Genomic DNA, 25,633 nt, shown 5'->3' with positions numbered 1-25,633 from the left:
TGGACAGATGAGCTAACAAACATTAATCATATTACCTGTAAATTCAACAAGATCCACCATCTTGTTAAGGGAACTTTATGAATAATACCTATGAAATTATATCATTGGGGGACAACTGTAATAATAAAAGAAAACATTCTTTGGTCTTTCTCAGGACATCAGATATTATGTTCTTTGTACAACATAATGTTGTAACTCTTAAGGACATCACCTTGTTAGCTGGAAAATGATTATCTCAAGCTACAGTATGTCACAGTGTTCCTAACAACTTCCTTTGGACAAAAAAAAAATCAGTAACTCCAGTTGATTAGAATTCATATGAATTTTGCACAAGATTGAGTTTGATAACCCGAACATAACTATGGACTGTGTTGGCATGATTTCTTGAGTGGTTATCTATCAAAGCAGTGCTCTTTTGCTCTGAGGACATTGTTGTGGATTGGTCGCTGGAGCTGATGATAAACACACCAATCAGAAAAATGTAAATAGCAGGCATTAGCATTATTATATTCATGCTTGGGGTAAATCTGCTTCTGGAACACTGGTAATGTGAGGCTCGGATAAGAATTCTGAGAGAGTAGGGAATGTGATAAAGCTTGATAGTTGTTTGTTTGCTAGGAGTTTATCTAGAATGCCAACGCACCCGAGCCTTGGGAGTCAGGAGAAAGCTTTATTGGTCCTGATAGCACTGACAGTGATAAAGACAGATAGAGTGTTGCACTAGCCTGCAACTATCAGCAGTGGCCATGTTCATTTTTAGTCGACAGTAATCAGAGATCAGGGCATGTCCTGTCTGTACTCATCTTTCATTTGGGCTTATTTGATAATGAATCGCCAACTGATTATCTAAGTTTGATGGATATTACCTATGTACATGATGGACAGTTGGTGATTAGTTTATGATTTCCAGTCATTGTTGTGTAGTGATGACAATTTTGGGCCATTTCAAAATGGCTGAAGGTGGATTTTGTGAAAATTGTCATTGCTTACTTAGATCGGCCTGGTTCTCATATTTCATTTATGTCATCTCACTTTTTTTTTTTTGAAAAAAAAAGAAAAGGTCTGTTGTCTTGAACTTCAGCATTGTTACAAATATTTCAAAAGTGGAGACCTTTTTTTATATTCAGAGCCATTGATCTATTTGGGACTAACCCACAGTTCATTAAGTCCCAGTAGCCCAAACGGTGCTCCAGGGACACTCCCAAAGAGTCACTTTCACTCATTCATTTCTAATAAGTTTCCTCCTTTTTCCACCCTGTCCATCCCCATGTGTCATCCTGTTGCCATCCAATAAAAAGCCTATACATTATACTGTGACGACCCCTGTTTACTATCTGGTAAAGACTCTCTGCCTGCAGTGAAGTGATATTTGCCTGTGTGTGTGTGTGTGTGTGTGTGTGCGCGCGCGCACTGTATCTGGCATTATCTGTATCTGTCTGCATAATTTTATTTCTGTCTGCATTTGACTTTTGTGTGTGTGTGTGCATGTGAGTGTGCGCGCATGCAGACCGAGAGCATCTGTCACCATCATTTCACGCTGTGGTGAATTTGAAGACGCACATTAACTGATAGCCGCTTCACCTTTCATTAAAGACGTCTTCCCTGCTCTTCCTTTCTACTTTAATAATTTTTCTTCAGTGTGACACCATGCCTTTGAGCAGTGCATTCCAATCACGAGCTCCAAATCCTACACTGTTTATTATGGTTTTCAATAATTAACAAGCTATTCATATGCCACTTACTGTGTGAAAAATTGGTTCTCAGAGCTCAGCACTGGAAAACACTGCAGCAAATACTATACAAAACAAATACACGTGCTTTCAACACACACATATAATGTAGTCTGCTCAATATTCTACATACAATCATGTTAGTATGCAACATACCTGCTCTTCAAGTCATCTTTCTTGTCAGTCAGTTCTGTTTTTAGAGCTCCTGCATGATGGCATAATGTGCAACACAGCTGGTAATGACATAGCATTTGCATTTTTCAGTGGAATAAATAACAGACATAGTGTCACATTAATGAATGTCTCACCACTCTTTCTCCCTTTCCTCGTCCATGACAACACCGAACAAGACTTATCATCTTTCAAGCAAATTCTCAATTAAACCTGTTCAAATGTTTAGTGTTTACATGCTTATAATATTGATTATTGACACATTCATACTGATACAATATATATATATGACTAGTACAGTCTAATACACAGTTTGCTTATCACTTGATGCGACACATTTTCTTACAGTTTAAAAGCAAAAATATCCATAGTTACTGTGTACAAACTAATTTTACCTCTTTAAACCCATTTACAAATGGTGTCACAGGACGTCAATCCATCTGGCACATATCGTTCAAACTGGCTTGAAATACAAATCATTAGGAAAGCATTTGACAATAACAAAAAGTGTTTATTAGGTTATATGATGCTTACATGTGCCTTTCATAAACATACAGTATATAAATTTCGATACTCATCTGTTACTTGATGGCCACATTAGTAAAATATCTACAATTGAGAAGCATAGCCAAAATAAAACTCTACATGTAATGGACATACCTACAGTAAGCACTTCATGACAACTGACCTAAACCTATAGAAAATTCTTCCTGCTTTTGGATCTAAATGCACACAATCCATGACAATATGCAATATTTCTTTTTCAAAATGAAAGCATTTGGTAATACCTAAAGATGGCGCTCAATTAAAGAAAAATAACATCACTCATGAATGCCTTACATACAAAAAAAATTCGGTTTTTAAAGACAATATGTACGAAGCTGTTTACATGGTTAACGAGAAGGGCACACGGTAGAGTGTATACCTCCACCAAGCCACATATAATCAACATCAAAATCAAATCACTTGAATGTAGGCTAATACTAAAGCTGTGCACCAAGTTTCATCCAAATCCTTTCACTACTTTTCAAGTTACGTTGGGAAAACACAAGAAAATCCTGGATATGCATACATATTTGGATCCTGGATCGACATACATATCTGGATTTGCATCAAAATCTAATCAATGGTTCCTTGGCCCATGGCTCATCTTTCCTCCAAATTTCATCAAAATCTGTTCATTACTTTTTGAGTTATGTTGGGAACAGGAAAACAAACAGACAAACAAACAAATGGAGGAAAAAACATAACCTCCTCCAACAAAGGTGGTGGAGGTAATGACAATTAATATTCCACCAACATTCCCATTTACATGCAACCATGCATACTCTGATTGTCCAGTTGCTTTATGTCCAATGCACAGAGCTGCCACATTCCAAATGCTCTGTATACATATCAAAAGAACAGTCCTAAAACACAAATAATATCAGCATATCCCACCAGCGAGTGGCCTAGTGGTTAGCGTGTCTGCCTCCCAATCAGGAGATTGCGAGTTCGACTCATGGTCGGGTCATACCAAAGACCATCATAAAAATGGTGCCTACTGGCAAGGCATGCTGCAATACACATGCGAGTGGGGAGTCAAACTCTTGCAGTTACAGGACCAGCCCCCCACTGTAACCCTAGTTATGTAATATAGGCAAGAGGCCAAGGGCTATGAAACGGAGATCGGTGCTGCCAAATGTGCCATGTATGATGCAGGAAGGACCTTGATATCCCTCATGTATTAATCAGAAAGTACTAAACTTGGAATAAGACCAAATACAGAATATGCTGTTTCCATGACCTGTATCAAATTCTGAATATTGTCATATTTGGAATATTAGTGTCTATGTAAACAAAATGAATGATAGATAGTCATCTCCCTTTTATAATTTAAAAAAAAAAATTCTTCAGGTTAAAAAGTCCTTTTGAGTTTAAATACAAAAACCTGAACAGTGTAAGAAAACCCAAGCAAGACAATATAGATAATAAAGCTAATAAAGCTTCAATAAGGCAACCAACCAACTAACCAAAAAAAGTAAAGGTTCTATATAAAAAGGTAGTACATCACAACATAAGTTTTTCTTAAATTATTTTTTAAATTAGCTCAAAAGCTACAGTTATGAACTTTGATGATACCCTCATTTATTTTGCATATTAGTAAAATTATTAGTAAAATTGCAAAAAAATTGAGTAATTAAAAATTCTAAATATCACCAAGAAACTAGGGTAACACTTATACAGTACACAGTATATCTTGTAGAATGTGCTGAGCAAATAAAATTCATCTTTCAAGATTCAAGGAAAAACTCAAGAATAAAGAACATTGATGCTTTCAAAGGTAAAGATCCTAAATCCATTTTTTTTTCAAAATTATGACATCATTCAAGCCTGCATGGATTTTGCTCTCATTATTCCAACTGCTACTTTAAATCCACTGAAACCCCATGCCAATCTGTTCAAAATTTCAATTACTGATTTCAATATCACATGACTATCACAGTGGATTCAGTTCTAATATGAATAATTATCCTTCAGAAGCACTGTAGCTTATAGCTCGAGTGTTACTGAGCAGTGTTAGGGTTAGGGTTAGTGTTACTGAGCAGTGTGACCGTTTATTCAGTGTCTTGACCAAAGATAAAGAAACCTAAATTACTAAATGTTGAAACAGTCCTTCATGTTGCAGAAACCTTAGTTCTTGTTCAGAGAAGGAAGAAATAATTTTACCCCTCAGTGCACTAGTGAGCACTGATCGAAAAGCCTAAGTGGTCATCTCAGGAGAAACACACTTATGAGCTATAACACATTGAACTGGGGGAGAATGATACACTTTGATCTGTCTAATGTAGGGTTTGCTTTTTCAGAGGCTTTACTCTGTGGCTGGAGATGATCTGTCAAGTAACAAACAAAACATAAAACTGGAAGAGCACTCGGTAGAGTGCATACCTCCACCAAGCCAAATATTAGAATAGCCAGATGTTTACTTTGTTTACATACAGATCTGGATTTGCATCAAAATCTAATCAATTGTTCCTTGTCCCATGGCCCACCTCTCCTCCAAATTTCATCCAAATCCTTTCACTACTTTTTGAGTTATGTTGGGAACAGGCAAAAAAAAAAAAAATCCTGGATCCACATACATATCTGGATTTGCAACAAAATTGAATAAATTGTTCCTTGACCCATGGCTCCCCTTTCCTCCAAATTTCATCCAAATCAGTTCACTACTTTTTGAGTTACATTGGGAAAATTCAAGCAAACAAACAAACAAACAAACAAATGGAGGAGAAAACATAACCTCCTCCAACAAAGTTGTTGGCAGTAATGATGGGACTCTAAACATCAATATTAACCTGGCTGTATTCATGCTGCTACATTATGAAGGTTTGACGTTGGCATATTACACTGTAACAAGAGGACAAATGGAGGAGACTACTGTAGCCTTTATTCTCTCTGACCATTAAGTAACATGAGGTTCATATTCCATGTTCATATTAGAATAATTTTATGAAAAACTTGACAAATCCCCAACAATCAGAACAATGTGTATTTATTTATTGGTCTGGACAGTAATAGACAGTGTTGTCTATTTATAACATTTTTATGAAAATTTATGATGCTATAATGACATGCGGGGGCGACACGGTGGTGTAGTGGTTAGTGCTGTTGCCTCACAGCAAGAAGATCCGGGTTCGAGCCCCGTGGCCGGTGTGGGCCTTTCTGTGTAGAGTTTGCATGTTCTCCCCGTGTCCGCGTGGGTTTCCTCCGGGTGCTCCGGTTTCCCCCACAGTCCAAAGACATGCAGGTTAGGTTAACTGGTGACTCTAAATTGACCATAGGTGTGAATGTGAGTGTGAATGGCTGTCTGTGTCTATGTGTCAGCCCTGTGATGACCTGGCGACTTGTCCAGGGTGTACCCCGCCTTTCGCCCATAGTCAGCTGGGATAGGCTCCAGGCCTGTGACCCTGTAGAACAGGATAAAGCGGCTAGAGATAATGAGATGAGATGAGATAATGACATGCTTATGTCAACCTAAATCCAAGTCATTTGACTCAGGTGTCTCAAAACTGAGACAAGCATCTTTAATATTTAGTCACTGCCTAAAAGTGGTGCTCCTGATGAGTGTAAGAGCAAAATATTTGCAAGGGCACAAAATCAACCTGAATAGAATAATATTATAACATATGACATTATTGCTATTGATATGATACCGCGAGTTGGCCTCGTGGTTAGCATGTCCAGCTCTCGATTGGGAGATCGCAAGTTCTACTCGTGGTTGGGTCATACCATCATAAAAATGGTACCTACTGCCATCTGGCAAGGCACGCTGCAATACAGATGTGAGAGGGGAGTCAAACTCTCCTAGTTACCAGAGGACTAGCTCCCCACTGTAACCCTAGCTATGTAATAGGCGAGAGGCCAAGGGCTACAGAAATGGAGATCAGCACCACGCCATGTGGCATGGGAAGGACTTTTGACTTTTCGATAGCATACAAACGATCAAATTGTGTAGTGCGGTATATTTCACATCAGTAAATTACTATATTGTCTTGTGACAGCGATACCAATAATGAGATACACATTGCAGTTATGAATACCTATTTATTCCTGTCTTTGACACCGCATACCATGCGCCAGAAACAACACCACGACATTTATTATGGTGTGACTCTGCTGGGTGCACCAGGCACCCAGCAGAGTCACACCATAATAAATTAATATAAGGATTAATACGGATTTGTTTAGATGTTGGGATAAGGATTAAGGATTAATATAAGCCTTATTAGTTCTTATGTCCAATAATATTGGATAGTAACTCTATACTAATGATGTAAAGTGAAAGCGCTGGTTCACTGCTGTACCTGTTGGACAGCAGTGAACCAGCGCTTTCACTTTACATCATTACCATAGAGTTACTATCCAATATTATTGGACATAAGAACTAATCGATACGGATCCATGGTATTTTTAGATTATCTAAAACTAAGGAAAGATGTTCATAATTGCTATTGAACTATACAATAATTATGTTTACATGAGTGTACAGAGTAAGATATCATTCAGGTGAAAAAGCATACAATATGTACAATATGTTGCCTGCTATGAAAAACAAAACAAACAAAAAAAAAACCAGGAGGATAAAAACCTTCAGGGAAAAATAAAAACCTACTGGAAAACATCCTCCTCAACCAAATGTAACATATGATCTCCAAGGGTTAGAGCTGCAATCTTCATCTCATCTCATTATCTCTAGCCACTTTATCCTGTTCTACAGGGTCGCAAGCAAGCTGGAGCCTATCCCAGCTGACTACGGGCGAAAGGCAGGGTACACCCTGGACAAGTCGCCAGGTCATCACAGGGCTGACACATAGACACAGACAACCATTCACACCTACGGTCAATTTAGAGTCACCAGTTAACCTAACCTGCATGTCTTTGGACTGTGGGGGAAACCGGAGCACCCGGAGCAAACCCACGTGAACATGGGGAAAACATGCAAACTCCACACAGCAAGGCCCTCGCCGGCCACGGGGCTCGAACCTGGATCTTCTTGCTGTGAGGTGACAACGCTAACCACTACACCACCTTGCCGCCCCGCTGCAATCTTGATATTTCAAATTTGATACTGTATGTCAAACAGTTGTCTGGTTACAACTGTCAATTGTCCAATACACTAGTTGACTAATAACACTGTTTTAACTAGTTTTATATGAAATTGTCATGAATATTTTCCATAAAATATTTCAGGAAATAATCCCACGTTATTTTTTAATAAGCAAATTAAAAATAAGCACTGGATGAAACCCATCTATCTTATGTAAATAAGATACAAATTTCGTTGTCTGGTGGTCAAGTGTTTCTGAGGTACATTGCCTTGCACTAGCGATCGGGTTCCTTGTGTTGGTCCATGTACATCGTTCGTATATACCTCGTAATGTTGCAAAAGCCATCAATAATCAAGTTGATGTATTATCATATTCTCTTAAGTATGGAGCTCCACGATGACAGTTGCAATGACCTGCTGCAATAAACCTTTACAAATATTTATCAGGGTACATTAGTTCTCATGAAGGGGTTATATAAGTGTTCATCAGCTTTATGAACACTACCTACTGTATCACAATACATCATTTTGTAATCTCTAGCTTAAGCTATTAAACAATATTTCTGGCTGGTACTCATAATTCCGGTTTAATTTGCCCAAGATCACAATTTGCATGAAGGCTACATCTGGAAAGATTTAAAAAATATCCATTATGCAGCTTAGTACCTCATCATAGTTGCACTGTATCCCAACATCTAAACAACTCCACAAAGTTAAGGATTGCAGCAACCAAGACAAACTCCTTTGATGTGCTTCTTTTAAGACTCAGTTGAAAGGTGTTTTTGTTCTGCCGTGGCTTTTGTGTGGCGCATCACTTGTGCCTGAGAGCATCTCAGATCTCCCTCTAGAAGTGAAAATTTTCATGCCTTCTTCCATTCTTGTCCAGCGTCTGATAACAATTTATAACACAACTCTGCTGAAGCTCAGTGTCATTGATAAGAAGGTATGGGTTAATTTTCTTGATATTAATTCTGGCTGCAGATGCAAATCACAGGCTTATATTAATCCTCATCTTTTAATATGCCATATTTTTTCCAAGTGTAGTAACATTAACAAGTCATGCACAAGGACTTCTAGGGTGGATGCGTCATGTAATCCAAGCCTGATAATAAATGATTGAAAAAGTGTTGCTATAAGCGTAGCAAAGAAAAGTGTATCATCATTGTTAGTTATCTGTAAAGACAAATAGTTGATATCATCAGTGAAGATTTCTGGAAAGACATTTATGGAAGGAGTCTCCAGTGTCAGGCTTTGAAACAGTCAGTAAAGTTTTCTGACATGAAGAGAAAGAAAAAAAAAGAGAGGCTGGTGAGAAAACTCTTGATAGTTTATAGCTAATATACTCAGCAAAAATAAAAACTTGACACTCATTATTTTTCAAATAGTGTTTAGAAACTTTTCTTGAAAGAGTTCTTGTTGTGATTATGCTTAAATGCATTGTCAAGGGCATTACGTCACACATTCATTCTACTGGTCGGGCCTACGTAGCACGTGCGAGAGCACTGCACGCTAAAATCACGTTTCCACATGACACAAGTGATGTGACCTATTGATACACGTGCAATTGATCTCACGGTAGCAGAGTAGAGTGTCATCTCAGAAAAACAAGGTTTTATGGTTAATTATTCATTAATTTGCAATGCCACGACTGTCAAACATTCAGCTTGAACGTGCCATTGGCATGCTGAATACGGGAACATCCGTCACTGACGTTGCGAGGGTTATGGGATGCAGTCGACAGACCATCCATAATCTCCAGACACGTCTCCATCAAACTGGCACCACAGCCGACTGTAAGGAACCCTCCACAGAACTTGCAGGAGCTTGGTGCCATGTTGGTACAAATATGGCGGCGCATTCCCCAAGCTGTGTTCAGACGCATCATCCATGAGGAGACGTTGTATCGCAGTTGTGAACGCCCATGGAGGACACACCCAATATTGACACGATTTCATTAAGTTGTGACTCATAGTTTTTGATCATGGACATTGTCGTCGCATTTCCGGTGGAACCGATTCCATGACAAACATGATCTGTATGCTATAGCATCTTTAATGACAAGATAATTGAATACAATCGTTATTTCAAACCTATTTTCCAAAATGTTCAAATTATTGACTTTGAAACGAGTGTAAAGTTTTTATTTTTGTTGAGTATATGATGTAACTTATTTTGTGAATGTTCCAAAACATTACATGTAGCTATAAATGGATAGAAAAGTGTACCAGGTTGTTCATTAATAAATTCAAACAACATAATCATTGGCAAATTGCTATAGTCTAAATGGATTAAAAGGGCCTCTGCGGAAAGTAGCGGATCACCATTTCTGCATCCATCGATATTCGATTGTTTGAAAAACAATCTGCAACCATGTGGCAACATTCTTAGCCAGAGACTATCACATGAAATTGAAGATGTTGCCAAAGTACAGTGGTGCTTGAAAGTTTGTGAACCCTTTAGAATTTTCTATATTTCTGCATAAATATGACCTAAAACATCATCAGATTTTCACACAAGTCCTAAAAGTAGATAAAGAGAACCCAGTTAAACAAATGAGACAAAAATATTATACTTGGTCATTTATTTATTGAGGAAAATGATCCAATATTACATATCTGTGAGTGGCAAAAGTATATGAACCTTTGCTTTCAGTATCTGGTGTGACCCCCTTGTGCAGCAATAACTGCAACTAAACATTTCCGGTAACTGTTGATCAGTCCTGCACACCGGCTTGGAGAAATTTTAGCCCATTCCTCTGTACAGAACAGCTTCAACTCTGGGATGTTGGTGGGTTTCCTCACATGAACTGCTCACTTCAGGTCCTTCCACAACATTTCGATTGGATTAAGGTCAGGACTTTGACTTGGCCATTCCAAAACATTAACTTTATTCTTCTTTAACCATTCTTTGGTAGAACAACTTGTGTGCTTAGGGTCGTTGTCTTGCTGCATGACCCACCTTCTCTTGAGATTCAGTTCATGGACAGATGTCCTGACATTTTCCTTTAGAATTCACTGGTATAATTCAGAATTCATTGTTCCATCAATGATGGCAAGCCGTCCTGGCCCAGATGCAGCAAAACAGGCCCAAACCATGATACTACCACCACTATGTTTCACAGATGGGATAAGGTTCTTATGCTGGAATGCAGTGTTTTCCTTTATCCAAACATAACGCGTCTCATTTCAACCAAAAAGTTCTATTTTGGTTTCATCCAACCACAAAATATTTTTCTAATAGCCTTCTGGCTTGTCCATGTGATCTTTAGCAAACTGCAGATGAGCAGCAATGTTCTTTTTGGAGAGTAGTGGCTTTCTCCTTGCAACCCTGCCATGCACACCATTGTTGTTCAGTGTTCTTCTGATGTTGGACTCATGAACATTAACATTAGCCAATGTGAGAGAGGCCTTCAGTTGCTTAGAAGTTACCCTGGGGTCCTTTGTGACCTCGCCAACTATTACACACCTTGCTCTTGGAGTGATCTTTGTTGGTCGACCACTCTTGGGAAGGGTAACAATGATCTTGAATTTCCTCCATTTGTACACAATCTGTCTGACTGTGGATTGGTGGAGTCCAAGTTCTTTAGAGATGGTTTTGTAACCTTTTCCAGCCTGATGAGCATCAACAATGCTTTTTCTGAGTTCCTCAGAAATCTCCTTTGTTCGTGCTATGATACACTTCCACAAACACGTGTTGTGAAGATCAGACTTTGATAGATCCCTGTTCTTTAAATAAAACAGGGTGCCCACTCACACCTGATTTTCATCCCATTGATTTTAAAACACCTGACTCTAATTTCACCTTCAAATTAACTGTTAATCCTAGAGGTTCACATACTTTTGCCACTTACAGATATGTAATTTTGGATCATTTCCCTCAATAAATAAATGACCAAGTATAATATTTTTGTCTCATTTGCTTAACTGGGTTCTCTTTATCTACTTTTAGGTCTTGTGTGAAAATCTGATAATGTTTTAGGTCATATTTATGCAGAAATGTAGAAAATTCTAAAGGGTTCACAAACTTTCAAGCACCACTGTAGTTATATTTTAAATTCTATCAGCTGATTCATTCAAAACACAAACAACAAACTGGATTCTGGGAAGGGTGACATGGCTCCTTTTATCATTTGAACACTTGAACATACATACATACATACACAGACACACACATAAAAGTTATTCCACGAAATCGAGTCATATATGAGCTGATAGCATAGCACTGAGTTGGCTATAAGCCATGTACGACGAGATTGAGTGGAATAACTTTTATTCTATCCACATTCACTAGATTTTGAGAAACAGAGCATTTTTATTTTTTGCAAATTTGATACATAAAACATTATAAAAAATGTCAAAGTCATTTTCGGTGAGAACGGAAACAAGCCAGTGAAATGACAGTAGCAATCTGTGAAAAATGTGATAATTCTTGAAAAGAAAAAAGATACGTTCTTTCCATCAAATACTTTCCTTCCATATTTTGTTGCTTTTTTGTATTTTTTTGGGTTTTGTTTTCGAGTCGAGTTTTTATTTCATCCTCGGTTGGTTCAGCAACATGCTCCGCCATTTTGCTTTTCTGTACTCACAGTATCTGAGCTGATAGCCTTGTAGTAACCAATCAAAGCATGTGATTGCTCATATCCAATGAACATGGATAGAATAATTAACAGTTATTCCAAGAAATTGAGTCGTACATGAGCTGGTAGCCGACGAGGTGTGTAGCACCGAGTTGTCTATAAGCCATATATGATGAGATTGAGTGGAATAACTGCTTTATTCTATCCACATTCACTGGATTTTGAGAAACAGATCATTTTTATTTTTGCAAATTCAGTAAATAAAAACTTTATACAACACATCCAACAAAATAATTTCTGCTTAGAATATAAATAAACTGGCAAAATGACAGTAGCAATTTGTTAAAAATGCGATAATAATAATAATTCTTGAAAAATAAAGGTACGTTCTTACCATCAAATACTTTCATCCCATATTTTGTTTCTTTTTTTTGAGGGGGTCTTATTATTATTCTTTAGGGGTTTTTGGCAGTTGGCAAACCAACTTAAAGGTGCATTACCACCACCGACTGTGCTGGAGTGTGGAACAGGGGATATTGGGGGGAAAAAAACAACAAAAAGAAAAAAACTATATTATTTGAGATATTTCTGTTTCTTTTAAATACTTGATCACAATTTTGGGGGTTTTGTTTTCAAGTAGAGTTTTTTTATTTCGTCCTAGGTTGGTTCAGCAACGTGCTCCCCCATTTTGTTTTTCTGTACTCACGGTATATGAGCCGATATTCTAGTAGTAGAGTAGCCAATCAGAGCACACAACTGCTCATATCCACTGAATGTGGAGAGAATAATAATGGATATTATACAGTTGCGCAAAGATATATGGTTTATCTCCGAGTGGTGAACATATTTACGAGTAAGCAAAGTGAACGAGTGATATATTTTTCAACACGAGAAGATAAACTTCATAGCTTCACACCACCATGTAATGTTCTTTAAATTATATGGACACATCCACAAAAAAAAAAAAAAAAGTTAATCAGTAAAATTTAATTTTGAACCGGTTCTGTCAGGTACGAGGTAGGCGGATGTAAGTGCAGAAGTATCTATTTGTTTACAAAATGCAAACACACACAGGCAAACAGTCCAAATCAGCAGGCTAAATCCAAAACGTTAAACATGCAAAAGGGTCGGGCGAGATGCAAACAGGATATCAGAGGCAAAGTGAGGACGGGAACAAGAACAAGAAACAGACACAGGAAACAGGAAATCAGAAACACGGGTAGTAAGGCTCGATAATGCGTAATACTTCGCACTGATCATGCATCAGCACAGTCCTTGAATAGGTGCGCATATAGCTCCTTAATTAAGTTCAGGTGCGCGTCGTTAACGGTGCGCATGCTAGAGTCTACTCAAGGCGCTTGCAGCCTGGGGTGTGCCTTCAGGTGCACGCACCACAGCGCGCAGGACTGACAGGTTCACCATTTTGACAGGGTACTTCTAGTGAGTGGGAAAACACTAGAAGTGACATCATTGGAGTGAAATATCAGGAATTATTATACATACAGGCCACCTTTTTCGATGGAATAAAAACATGTATTCTATTCCCTTCTAGCGGGTTTCATTAATTTGGTTTGCTAGCATGCAATATTGTTAGCATATCGCTTATCCTACGTGCATTATGTCACTCTACCCAATGGAGAATGAGTGTGCAATATTGTTACAATATTTGCACATTGTCAAGGCAACACAACGTCACATGACGTAGATGTAAAACTTCCGTGCTAGCGAGTAACAGTGACAATTTGTAAACAAATATGTCTGCCAAGTTTGCTTTGTTAAAAATGGAAGATTTTGAGAGAATTTTTGCTGCCAGATCACTCCATTGTGTGTAGCCGTCGATGTTAATTTTAAAAGGAACTAAGTAAATTACACAGGGAAAATAATAATAATAATATTTGTCTTGACGTTGTCTGTGTCTATGTGTCAGCCCTGTGATGACCTGGCGACTTGTCCAGGGTGTACCCCGCCTTTCGCCCATAGTCAGCTGGGATAGGCTCCAGCTTGCCTGCGACCCTGTAGAAGAGGATAAAGTGGCTAGAGATAATGAGATGAGATGAGATTTGTCTTGACTGCACTAGCGTTGGCCTTTGCTAAAACTACACCAGCTGGAAGGTAACTGGACTGCCACGCTAACAGCACCAAGTCATGGGTAAGCTAGCGTTGGCCTTCGCTAACACTACTGCTACACAGGCTGGAAGGTAACTGGATTGCCACGCTAATAGCACCAAGTCACGGGTAAGCTAGTGTTGGCCTTTGAGAATGCTGGTATGAAGAGAGCGTGTATGTTCCTTCACCTTCATCTATTGGGGCACCACTGAAGATGTAACCACCACTCTCCTCCATCTGTCTCTGTCCTCCACTTCCCTCTGGGACTCTGCAAAGCTCATTCCCGTCTACTCTTTGGATGTTGTTTCCCCAACTCTTATGTTGTCTTCCTCGTCTGCGGCGGCCTCTCACTGTCCCCTGCAGGATGGTTTTTGCAAGACCTGATGAGTGGGAGACATGGCCGTACCATTTCAGCTTCCCTTTCTTAACGATTGTGAGGAGGTCATCATGAGGTCCTATTGCTTGTTGTATCAATCTGCAGACTTCATGGTTTGTTATATGGTCTGTGTAATGGATGCCTAGGAGCTTTCTATAGCACCTCATTCCTGTTGCCTGAATCCTTCTTTGTAGCTCTTCTGCAAGAGTCCATGTTTCACAGGCATAAAGGAAGACTGATAAAGCAAGGGAGCGCATTAACTGTACCTTAAAGCGCAGTTTGATGTTCTTATCTCTCCAGATGGTTTGGAGTCTTGCTATCACTGCTGATGTTTGGGCAATCCTTGCCAGAATCTCAGGTTTTGAGCCTTCATCTGATATAACTGATCCAAGATATTTAAACAATTTCACTGTTTCTAGGACTGTTCCATTGACTCTGATTTCTGAGTTGATGCCTTGGGTGTTGTTGGTCATGAGTTTAGTCTTTTCAGCATTCATCTCCATGCCATATGTAGATGCTTCTTGGTTGAGATGTTCCACCAGGCTAGCCAATTCATCCTCAGTTCCTGCAAGGCCATCTATGTTGTCTGTGAACCTTAAGTTGGTGATGGTTCTACCCCCGATGGAAACTGTGCCTTCATGATCTTCCAGGGCATCTTCCATGATCCTCTCTAGGAAGATATTGAAGAGGGTGGGTGACAGGAGGCAACCTTGGCGTACTCCCACAGTGGTGCGGAACTATTCGCCTATGCTGCTATTCATGAGAACTGAGCTTGTAGCCTTGTTGTAAAGTTGTTCAATCACTCTGACAAGGTTGGCATTGATGTTGTATTTCCTCATAGTTGTGGCTGTTTGCCACACCCTGTCAAAGGTCCACAAAAACATGATATAGGTCTTGTTGATGTTGGAGGTATTTCTCACATATTATTCTTAAATTAAAGACTTGTTCAGTGGTGCTTCATCCAGCTCTGAAACCTGCTTGTTCTTTGGTGATGATGGTCTCTGCTACAGGTTTTACTCTGTTTAGTATGATTTTCAACATAACTTTACTTAGGTGGCTTATCAGGCTGATGGTGCGGTAGTTCTGGCATTGTTGTAGATTGCCTTTCTTGGGAAGTGTGATGATGAGTGATTGGGTTCAGGGGGTTGGCCATATCCTGGTGCTCCAGATCTTGTTGCAAATGATGGTAAGAGTGGTGATCATAGCCATTCCTCCTGCTTGGACCTATTCAGCAGGTATATTATCAACTCCTGCTGACTTCCTTTGTTTTAGTTCCTTTACTGCCACTTTGACTTCATCAGGCAGGATGGGATGTGAATGATTATCTGGGTTTGCTTCTGGGCAGTCTAGCACTGCAGGATTACCATTGAGCTAGTAGTTGTAAAGCTCAGAGCAGTACTCTGTCCATCTAACCAGAATTTCTTTCTCTTCATGTAAACATTTCCCTGTCTTGTTCAGGATGCTTGTTGGTCTTCCTTGTCTCTTAGTGGTAAGATCTTTTACCACTTGGTAAGCTTTTTAGGTGTTATTCTTCTCCAAGTTTTCATCAATTTCAGCGCATTGTTTTTCGATCCAGGCTACTTTGGCTTTCTTCAGTTCTTTCCTCACTTTGTTGTTGGCTTCCCTGTACAGCTGGGCTCCTCCTGGGGCACCTTTGGTCTTCTTGAGCTCTCTTCTTTGATCACATAGTTCTAGTGCTTGGGCTGTGACCCATGGTTTTTTAGGGCGCTGATGTCTACCCAAGATTTCTTCGGCTGCTTCAACCATTGCTGAGTTTATCTCGCTGACTGCTGATTCTACTGTATCTCCAAGCTGTTCTCATCAAGAATTGTCAGTGGAGCGACCCTCCCTCCAATCCTTGCTTGGAACTCCTCCCTCACTCTGGGGTCTGTTAGCTTGTCCAGGTTAAATCTCAGTTGAGTAAACTTTGGCTTGATGATCTTCTTTAAGCGTGTTTTGATGGTCATCAACACCAGGTTATGATCACTTCCAATGTCTGCCCCGGGGAAGCTGCGGGTTCATGCAGTGTTCACTCCTGAACAGAAGCGTTTTGGGACTAGCATATAATCAATCTGGTTCCAATGCTGACCATCTGGAGTATGTCCTGTCCATCTTCTTGATGGTTTGTGGATGCCAAGTGTGTTTGCCAAAACCATGTTGTTAGTGGTGGCAAACTGTAGGAGCTGGAGGCCTCTATCATTTGTCAGAGGATTACAGGAGGGTCCACAATTGCCTATCCAATGTCTCTGAGAATCTACTCCGACTTTGGCATTCCAATCACCTTGTACTATTAAGTGGTCTTTCTTAGGTGTTTTGTTGATGACTCCTTGAAGTTGGTTGTAGAAGTCTTCTACCTCTTCCTCACTATAGGTGGTCATTGGTGTATAAGTTTGGATAACTGTAATGTTAAAAGAGGCTGCTTTTAAGTGGATGGTGATGATTCTACTGGAAACTGGTCAGCATCCCATTACCGAGTTTTTTATATCTTTATGCACGAGGAAGTCCCTACCTTCTTCATGTGTGTCTTGTTTCCCATGATAGTACATCTTGTGGCCATCTTCTGTTGTTATTTCTCCTGTGTTCTTCCATCACATTTCACATATGCTCAGGAGGTTCCATTGGTACCTATTCATTTCATGAACTAGCACTACGATTTGCCCAACCTGATTTAGTGACCTGACATTCCAAGTTCTGATAATGATGTTGTCTCTACCATGGAGCTTGGTTTTCGATGCACCAGTAGCACACTTATCACCTCCATCCTGGTGTACAGCAGAAAGTGTAGTCCTTGTTGACCCGAGCAACGACCGATCCAGTATGGGGTTAGTTTTAGTTGTCTTCATGATGGTGTCTCTTGGGCAAAAGGGCTTGGTGGTGCCCATCTCCTCTCCTAGCCGTTAGCCACAGCTGAGTCCCCCTTTAACTTGGTGGATCGCCCTGGCCCTGGACACATAGCCGTTGGAACTCACATAGGAGTCCTTCCACCCTGGCCGTTGACTTCCTGAAGAAGTTCTTCCGCCCAGTGATGCTGTGTCAGCATCACCCCCTCACATGGTTTAGCCCGCCAGCTGAAGCAGTTTACCGTGGTGTGGAGCTTGGAGCAAGCACGTGAGAGATTTAGGAGATAGATGAGGTCCAGTGCTGGCTAAGCACCTTGTAGGGTGCAGCTGCCAGTCAACAAAGGTACTACCTCTATCCAGTGCCCCCTACACCACAGTGTGTATGTATAATAATAATAATAATAATAATAATAATAATAATAATAATATTGACTGGCTTTTTTCATGGCGTATCTGATATATTCCATTCAGCTAGCATGATGTTTAACTCATCTTTGACTCATTCAGTATCATGCTAGCTGAACGGAATATATCTGATAGACCACACAATGTCAGCCATTATTTACAGTCAAGCCGGAAAGTTTGCACACCCCTTTAACCTTCTCCATGTTTTATTACATTACAGACTTATTCTACAATAGTTTTTCATTTTTTGTCACAAAATTCTACACAAAATAGCCCATAATGACAAAGTGAAAGCAGGTTTTTAGACATTTGTGCTAATTTATTAAAAATCAAAATGTAAACTATCATATGTACACAAGTATACACACCCTTTGATATGACACCCAAAAGTGAGATGAGGTGCATTTTGTTTCCACTGATATTGCTTGAGATGTTTCTACGACTTAATTGGAGTCCACCTGTGGTAAATTCAATTAATTGGACATGATTAGGGATTGCCAACAAGTCAAGTCAAGTCAAGTTTATTTGTATAGTGCTTTAAACAATAAACATTGTCGCAAAGCAGCTTTACAGAATTTGAACAACTTAAAACATGAGCTAATTTTATCCCTAATCTATCCCCAATGAGCAAGCCTGTGGCAACAGTGGCAAGGAAAAACTCCTTCAGACGACATGAGGAAGAAACTTCGAGAGGAACCAGACTCAAAAGGGAACCCATACTCATCTGGGCAACAACAGACAACATGACTCTAACATTAACAGTTTTAACATGAAGTCAGTTTCGTTGATGTTATAAACTCTTCATTGATGGAAACTTGAGTGCAAAACTGTTCATGAGAACTGCAGTCCTAAAGTTAGCAAGTCAACTGTAGTCCTCAGCCATAAATGCATGACTGTAAGTGTCCAGAGCATCCTCCAAGTGTGACTTTCAACTGTCCACATGGGGCTGTCCTCCACAGGAGTGATGCGATGAGACTCCAACCAGACACGTGGCACCAGGATGGATCAGGCAGGTCCAAGGAGCAGAAGAGGTCAGCATCTTGATCCCAGGATTGACATGTAACTCAGAGGAACAGATTTGGGGGGGGGGACACTGTTTGTTAGGTATGCCCAATGTCACCTGAATAAGTAGGAACAGTATACATATTGCACTGAGTACAAGCAGTGACTCCGGCAACTAACTATGACAGCATAACTAAAAGGGGAGAGCCAGAAGGTAACACAGGCATGAGGGAGCCCTGGGACATAAAGCAGCCAGCCACTACACCATCAACAAACTCAAGTGAGCAAGTGAGTGGGGGACTGACAGCATCCATACATCCCAGTTTACCAAAACACCCTGTCTGAGGACCCTCCAGATCTACACCTTTACCTCATAAACACTATTAACAAAAGGCTTGACTAAACAGATATGTTTTCAGCCTAGACTTAAACGCTGAGACTGTGTCTGATTCCTGAACACTACTTGGAAGGCTGTTCCATAACTGTGGGGCTTTGTAAGAAAAGGCTCTGCCCCCTGATGTAGCCTTCACTATACGAGGTACCAGCAGATAGTCTGCACGCACCTTTTGATCTAAGTAGGCGTGGCGGGTCATAGAGTACCAGAAGTTCACTCAGGTACTGTGGTGCGAGACCATTCAGTGCTTTAAAGGTCAATAGTAGTATTTTATAATCAATACGAAATTTGATTGGGAGCCAATGCAGTGTGGATAAGACAGGGGTGATGTGGTCATATTTACTAGTTCTAGTAAAGACTCTTGCTACTGCATTTTGAACTAACTGGAGCTTGTTTATGCACTTATTGGAACATCCAGACAGTAAGGCATTACAATAATCCAACCTAGAGGTAACGAAAGCATGAACTAGTTTTTCCGTGTCATGTAGTGACATTAAATTTCTTATCTTAGCAATATTTCTGAGATGAAAGAAAGATATCCGGGTGATGTTATCAATGTGAGTTTTGAATGAAAGACTGGGGTCAATAATCACTCCGAGGTCTTTTACTGCTGCACGTGAAGAAACAGAAAGGCCATCCAGAGTTACTGTGTAATCAGAAAACTTACTTCTAGCTGCATGTGGTCTTAGTACAAGTACTTCAGTCTTGTCAGAGTTAAGCAGAAGGAAATTAATAAGCATCCAGTGTCTAATGTCCTTCACACATTCCTCAATTCAATTAAGCTGGTGTCTCTCATCAGGTTTTGCAGAAACATACAACTGTGTGTCATCAGCATAACAGTGGAAACTAATACAATGTTTATGAATAATATCACCCAGAGGTAACATATATAAAGAAAAAAGCAGTGGACCCAAGACAGAACCTTGTGGAACACCAAACTTTACTTTAGTATGTCTAGAAAAATCACCATTTACATCAGCATACTGATTGCGATCAGTTAAATAAGACCTGAGCCAGGAGAGGGCCATTCTCTTAACTCCCACAACATTTTCTAGTCTATCCAGAAGAATGGAATGATCAGTGGCATCAAATGCTGCACTAAGGTCAAGCAACACAAGTAGCGAGACACAGCCCTGATCAGACGCCAACAGTAGGTCGTTTACTACTTTAACCAGTGCTGTCTCTGTGCTATGAATCCTGACTGATACATTTCATGGATGTTATTCCTATGTAAATATAAGCATAACTGCTGTGCCACAGCTTTTTCAAGGATCTTGGAGATAAAGGGGAGGTTTGATATTGGCCGATAATTGGACAGCTGACAGGGATCAAGGTCAGGTTTTTTAATCAGGGATTTGATAACTGCTAGTTTAAAGGATTTGGGTACATAGCCAATCGTAAGAGAAGAATTTATTATTTTTAGAAGCAGTTCAATTACTTCAGGTATTATCTGTTTGAATAGACGTGTAGGTAAGGGATCTAGTACACAAGTTGAGGCTTTTTGATGCCGAGATTAATGAAAGTAATTCAGTTTCTCTCAGGGGAGTAAAACATTCTAATTGCTGATCTGATACAGTTATACTGTTAACTACAGGGTCACTTACATTGTCTGACCTTAAATTAGTAGTTTGATTTTTTTTGTCTGATAGTCTCAATTTTGTCATTAAAAAAATTAAGAAGCAGGTCATTGCTACTACATACTACAGGTGTGCATGTGTCTATAGTGGACTTATTCCTGGTTAATTTTGTTACAGGATTAAATAGGAATCTAGGATTATTTTTGTTATCTTCTATTAGAGAGGAGAGATATGTTGATCTAGCAGCACTAAGAGCTTTTCTATACTTCAGGAAGCTCTCCTTCCACGCTAATTTGAACACTACCAATTTTGTTTGATGCCATTTACATTCCAATTTTCGAGTGGTCTGTTTTAAAGTGCAAGTGTCATCATTATACCAGGGTGCTAATTTTTTGTCTCTGACCATTTTCCTTTTAAGAGGAGCTACATTATCTAAAGTATGGCGGAATGTTGACTCGAAGCATTCATTTGCCTGATCAAGTTCTGCAGGGGCTGACAGTGACCCAATCAAAGTTGATAACTCTGGGAGATCATTTATAAAACTCTGTGCAGTAGTTGACGTGAATGTACATTTAATACAGTAGTGTGGTGAGGTGCATACATTATTACTCAGACATATTTTGAATGAGATGAGATAATGATCTGAGATAACTTCAGACTGTGGAAGTTTGACTATATTTTCTATGTTTAACCCGAATGTTAGCATTACACCTGCCTATATAAGGTCCCACAGTTGACAGTGCATGTCAGAGTAAACTCCAAGCCATGGGGTCAAAGGAATTATCTGCAGACCTCAGAAACAGGATTGTGTCAAGGCATAGATCTGGAGAAGGGTACAGAAAAAATTGCTGCAGCTTTACAGGTCCCAAAGAGCACAGCGGCCACCATCATTCATAAATGGAAGAAGTATAAAACCACCAAGAATCTTCCAAGACCTGGCCGCCCGGCTGAACTGAGTGATCAGGGAAGACGGGCCTTGGCCAGGGAGGTGAGCAGGAACCCGAGGATCACTGTGACAGAGCTCCAGCGTATCCTTGTGGAGATGGGAGAACCTTTCAGAAGATGAACCATCCAGGCAGCACTCCACAAATCAGGCCTTAATGGTAGAGTGGCCAGATGGAAGCCATGCCTTAGTAAAAGGCACATGACACCCTGCTGGGAGTTTGCCAAAAGGCACCTAGAGGACTCTCAAATCATGAGAAACAAGATTCTCTGGTCTGATGAAAGCAAAATTGAACTTTTTGGCCTGAATACCAAGCGTCACATCTGGAGGAAACCAGACACCGCTCATCACCTGGGTAATACCATCCCTACAGTGAAGCATGGCGGTGGCAGCATCATGATGTGGGGATGTTTTTCAGCAGCAGGAACTGGGTGACTAGTCCTGATAAAGGGAAAGATGAATGCAGCTAAGTACATCGAGATCCTTGAAGAAAACCTGTTCCAGAGTGCTCTGGACCTCAGACTGGGATGAAGGTTTACCTTCCAACATGATAATGACCCAAAGCACACAGCCAAGAGAACAAAGGAGTGGCTTTGTAGAAAGTCTGTGAATGTCCTTGAGTGGCCCAGCCAGAGCCCAAACCTGAATCCAATTGAACATCTGTGAAAGGAGCTGAAAATGGCTGTGTACTGATGCTCCCCATCCAACCTGATGGAGCTTGCAAAGATATGCCAAAAAGAATGGGCAAAAATGTCCAGAAACAAGTGTGCCAAGCTTGTACTGTAGCTTCTTTCCCAAGATGCCTTGAAGATGTAATTACTACCAAAGGTGCATCAACCAAGTATTAGGCTAAAGGTGTGTACAGATATGTAACCCCTAAATAACCTATTTTTGTCAGTAAAATCTCATCTCATCTCATCTCATTATCTCTAGCCGCTTTATCCTGTTCTACAGGGTCGCAGGCAAGCTGGAGCCTATCCCAGCTGACTACGGGCGAAAGGCAGGGTTCACCCTGGACAAGTCGCCAGGTCATCACAGGGCTGACACATAGACACAGACAACCATTCACACTCACATTCACACCTATGGTCAATTTAGAGCCACCAATTATCCTAACCTGCATGTCTTTGGACTGTGGGGGAAACCGGAGCACCCGGAGGAAACCCACGCGGACACGGGGAGAACATGCAAACTCCACACAGAAAGGCCCTCGCCGGCCACGGGGCTCGAACCCAGAACCTTCTTGCTGTGAGGCAACAGCGCTAACCACTACACCACCGTGCCGCCCCGTCAGTAAAATAAAATTGCATATTTTCTGAAAACCTGCTTTCACTTTGTCATTATTTTCACTATGTCTATTTTGTGTAGAATTTTGTGACAAAAAATGAACTCAATCTATTGTAGAATAAGTCTGTATTGTAATAAAACGTGAAGAAAGTGAAAGGGGTGTGCAGACTTTCCGGTTTGACTGTAAATATGTCACTCAGACCTACGATGTATTTCATATGAAAAATGCGAGTTTTTCAACACGAGAAGATAAACTTCATATCTTCAATCCAGTGTGTGATTTTCTTTTTATTATATAGATGCATTCACAAACAAAAATTACCCAAATTTATCAAAACAATTCATCAATTTCCTCACGAGTGAAATATAGAGATTTATGTCATGGTTTTGGTTCTCCAAGTCCCGGATGTAGTCGTGTGTGTGCATATATATATATATATATATATATATATATATATATATATATATATATATATATATATACACACACACACACAACTACATATATATATATATATATATATATATATATATATATATATATATATATATATATATATATATATATATATATATATAATCAGAGGTGGCTTTGGAATTTTTAACCCTCTAAAACGCTATTTCCTGCATTTTGAAAGGCAAATTTTGGTGGAGTAAAGCTAAGTTTAATGCCTCTATTCGAGTACAATTCGTCCATGTTTTTTTGTCTATATGAAGCAGAACCAATGATACTATAACGTAATTATGTCTACTTAGTATCAGCAACCCATGGTAAGAGGATAACACCCTCTTACCATGGGTTACTGTCAACATGTATCATGACGAAACTACACAGTGCTAGTCAAATATTTCAATGATTAGGTCAAATAGCCTTGGAAAATTTGAATAAACATGTAATAATACCTAAAAACTGATCACATCTCTCTGCAATCCTGTTTTGACCGAGGAATAAGCCCATGAAAGTAATATTCCTGAGCCTTCGAGGACTGCTGTCAGCTCCCGGGAAATCCAACTGACTGGTAATGACCGGTCGTGACCCCAGATCGGGTGCGAATGAATTTTTTTTTCTGTTTGTTGCATATTTTTCAAATCAAAACTGTGTGATATTGGTGTATTGAAGCATGTATGAATGACATATAGGGCTGTATCGGTAACTTGGAAAAACTACATTCCCTTAGTTTTCTCATGGATCTGCTCCCCTCCACACACACACAAAAACAAAACATGAGAAAATTTGTTCTCAATGTCCTTGTTGAATTAAAGAGCTAACAGACTTATATACCTGCTCAGCTACATGGTATAAAGCAAGAGCATGAATAACTGTCTTTCCTTTAGTCTTCAGTGCGAGTAAACAGTCATTCATTTCTTTGTTTGCAAAATTTGACTTGGGATGTTAAAAAATAATTATACTGAAAAGTTACCTCATTATCATCAAGCAACTTGGGTGCCTTTGTTGAGTCCAAAAAATTCGCAATGGATATTTGTCTGAAACTCCTCTTCATACTGATTTTCAGTGAGTGGTTAGGGCAGCAAGCAAATTCATGTAGATCTAGAGCAGCATCAAGTTTTTGGGTGCCCAAAACTGCTTGTATGCCTCGTGAACACTACCTAGCCATCCGGACAGGACACGAGTTATCAGTCAGATACAAATGTAGCGACACTGTCATAGCCTTGCTGTCACAGGTTCCTCGCTTTGGCGCAAGTACCCAAGGAGACCAGAAATGGCTAGACAGTTGCCACAGCAACGGGTTAATTAGTCCACAGAATGTTCATAAATCAGCTTGTCAGTAGACTAGTAATTAGACTTTTAGTAAAAAGTGATGGGTTTTGCAGTTCTGCGTAAGCCAAATAAGGAAAATCCCAGAAAGCGGAGGCAATCGGTGACGTCAGGGCCAGGCAAATTTGCATCGGTTTTGGTGTGAATGGGTGCTACCAACCGACATTACAAACGGATGCCGCCGGGGCACCAGGATGAAGGGATGCAGTGGGATTTAATAAGGGAAAACAAAGGCACGCAGTGGGCTGTTTATTCACACTACTCTCTCCTTTCCTCCCCCGCGGCCACCACTGTATATATGTATACATATGCACATTTTATATATTATACACACATACACACACACACACACACACACACACCATCTCGTCATCAATCATTTTCTGATAACAGCATGCCCTGAGGGGCGGCACAGTGGTGTAGTGGTTAGCGCTGTTGCCTCACAGCAAGAAGGTCCGGGTTCGAGCCCCATGGCCGACGAGGGCCTTTCTGTGTGGAGTTTGCATGTTCTCCCCGTGTCCACGTGGGTTTCCTCCGGGTGCTCCGGTTTCCCCCACAGTCCAAAGACATGCAGGTTAGGTTAACTGGTGACTCTAAATTGACCGTGAGTGTGAATGGTTGTCTGTGTCTATGTGTCAGCCCTGTGATGACCTGGCGACTTGTCCAGGGTGTACCCCGCCTTTCGCCCGTAGTCAGCTGGGATAGGCTCCAGCTTGCCTGCGACCCTGTAGAACAGGATAAAGCGGCTAAAAATAATGAGATGAGATGAGATGAGCATGCCCTGACATGTTTTATTCCTTACTTGCAATCCAATAATCACTACTCTAGAACAGGATAAGTCCATTTGTCTTCATAATCACCA

General features: G+C 40.1%; 1 protein-coding gene across 6 annotated transcripts in view; it reads left to right on the top strand.

Annotated features, from left to right (window-relative positions):
• Nucleotides 1-25,633, top strand: part of trdn (triadin) — a 265,042-nt gene that overhangs the window by 10,427 nt on the left and 228,982 nt on the right. For 4 of the 6 annotated variants that reach the window (XM_060916447.1, XM_060916448.1, XM_060916444.1 and 1 more), the window contains exon 3: nucleotides 1,299-1,337. The exons of the other annotated variants lie outside the window; for them this stretch is intronic. In XM_060916447.1, the coding sequence (XP_060772430.1) occupies nucleotides 1,299-1,337 (39 nt within the window). The remainder of the gene's footprint in view (nucleotides 1-1,298; nucleotides 1,338-25,633) is intronic. 6 annotated transcript variants of the gene reach the window in all.

This window comes from Neoarius graeffei, chromosome 3 (assembly GCF_027579695.1).
Source record: "Neoarius graeffei isolate fNeoGra1 chromosome 3, fNeoGra1.pri, whole genome shotgun sequence".
Classification (NCBI taxonomy): Eukaryota; Metazoa; Chordata; class Actinopteri; order Siluriformes; family Ariidae; genus Neoarius; species Neoarius graeffei.
This window is presented reverse-complemented; position numbering and strand designations above follow the sequence as displayed.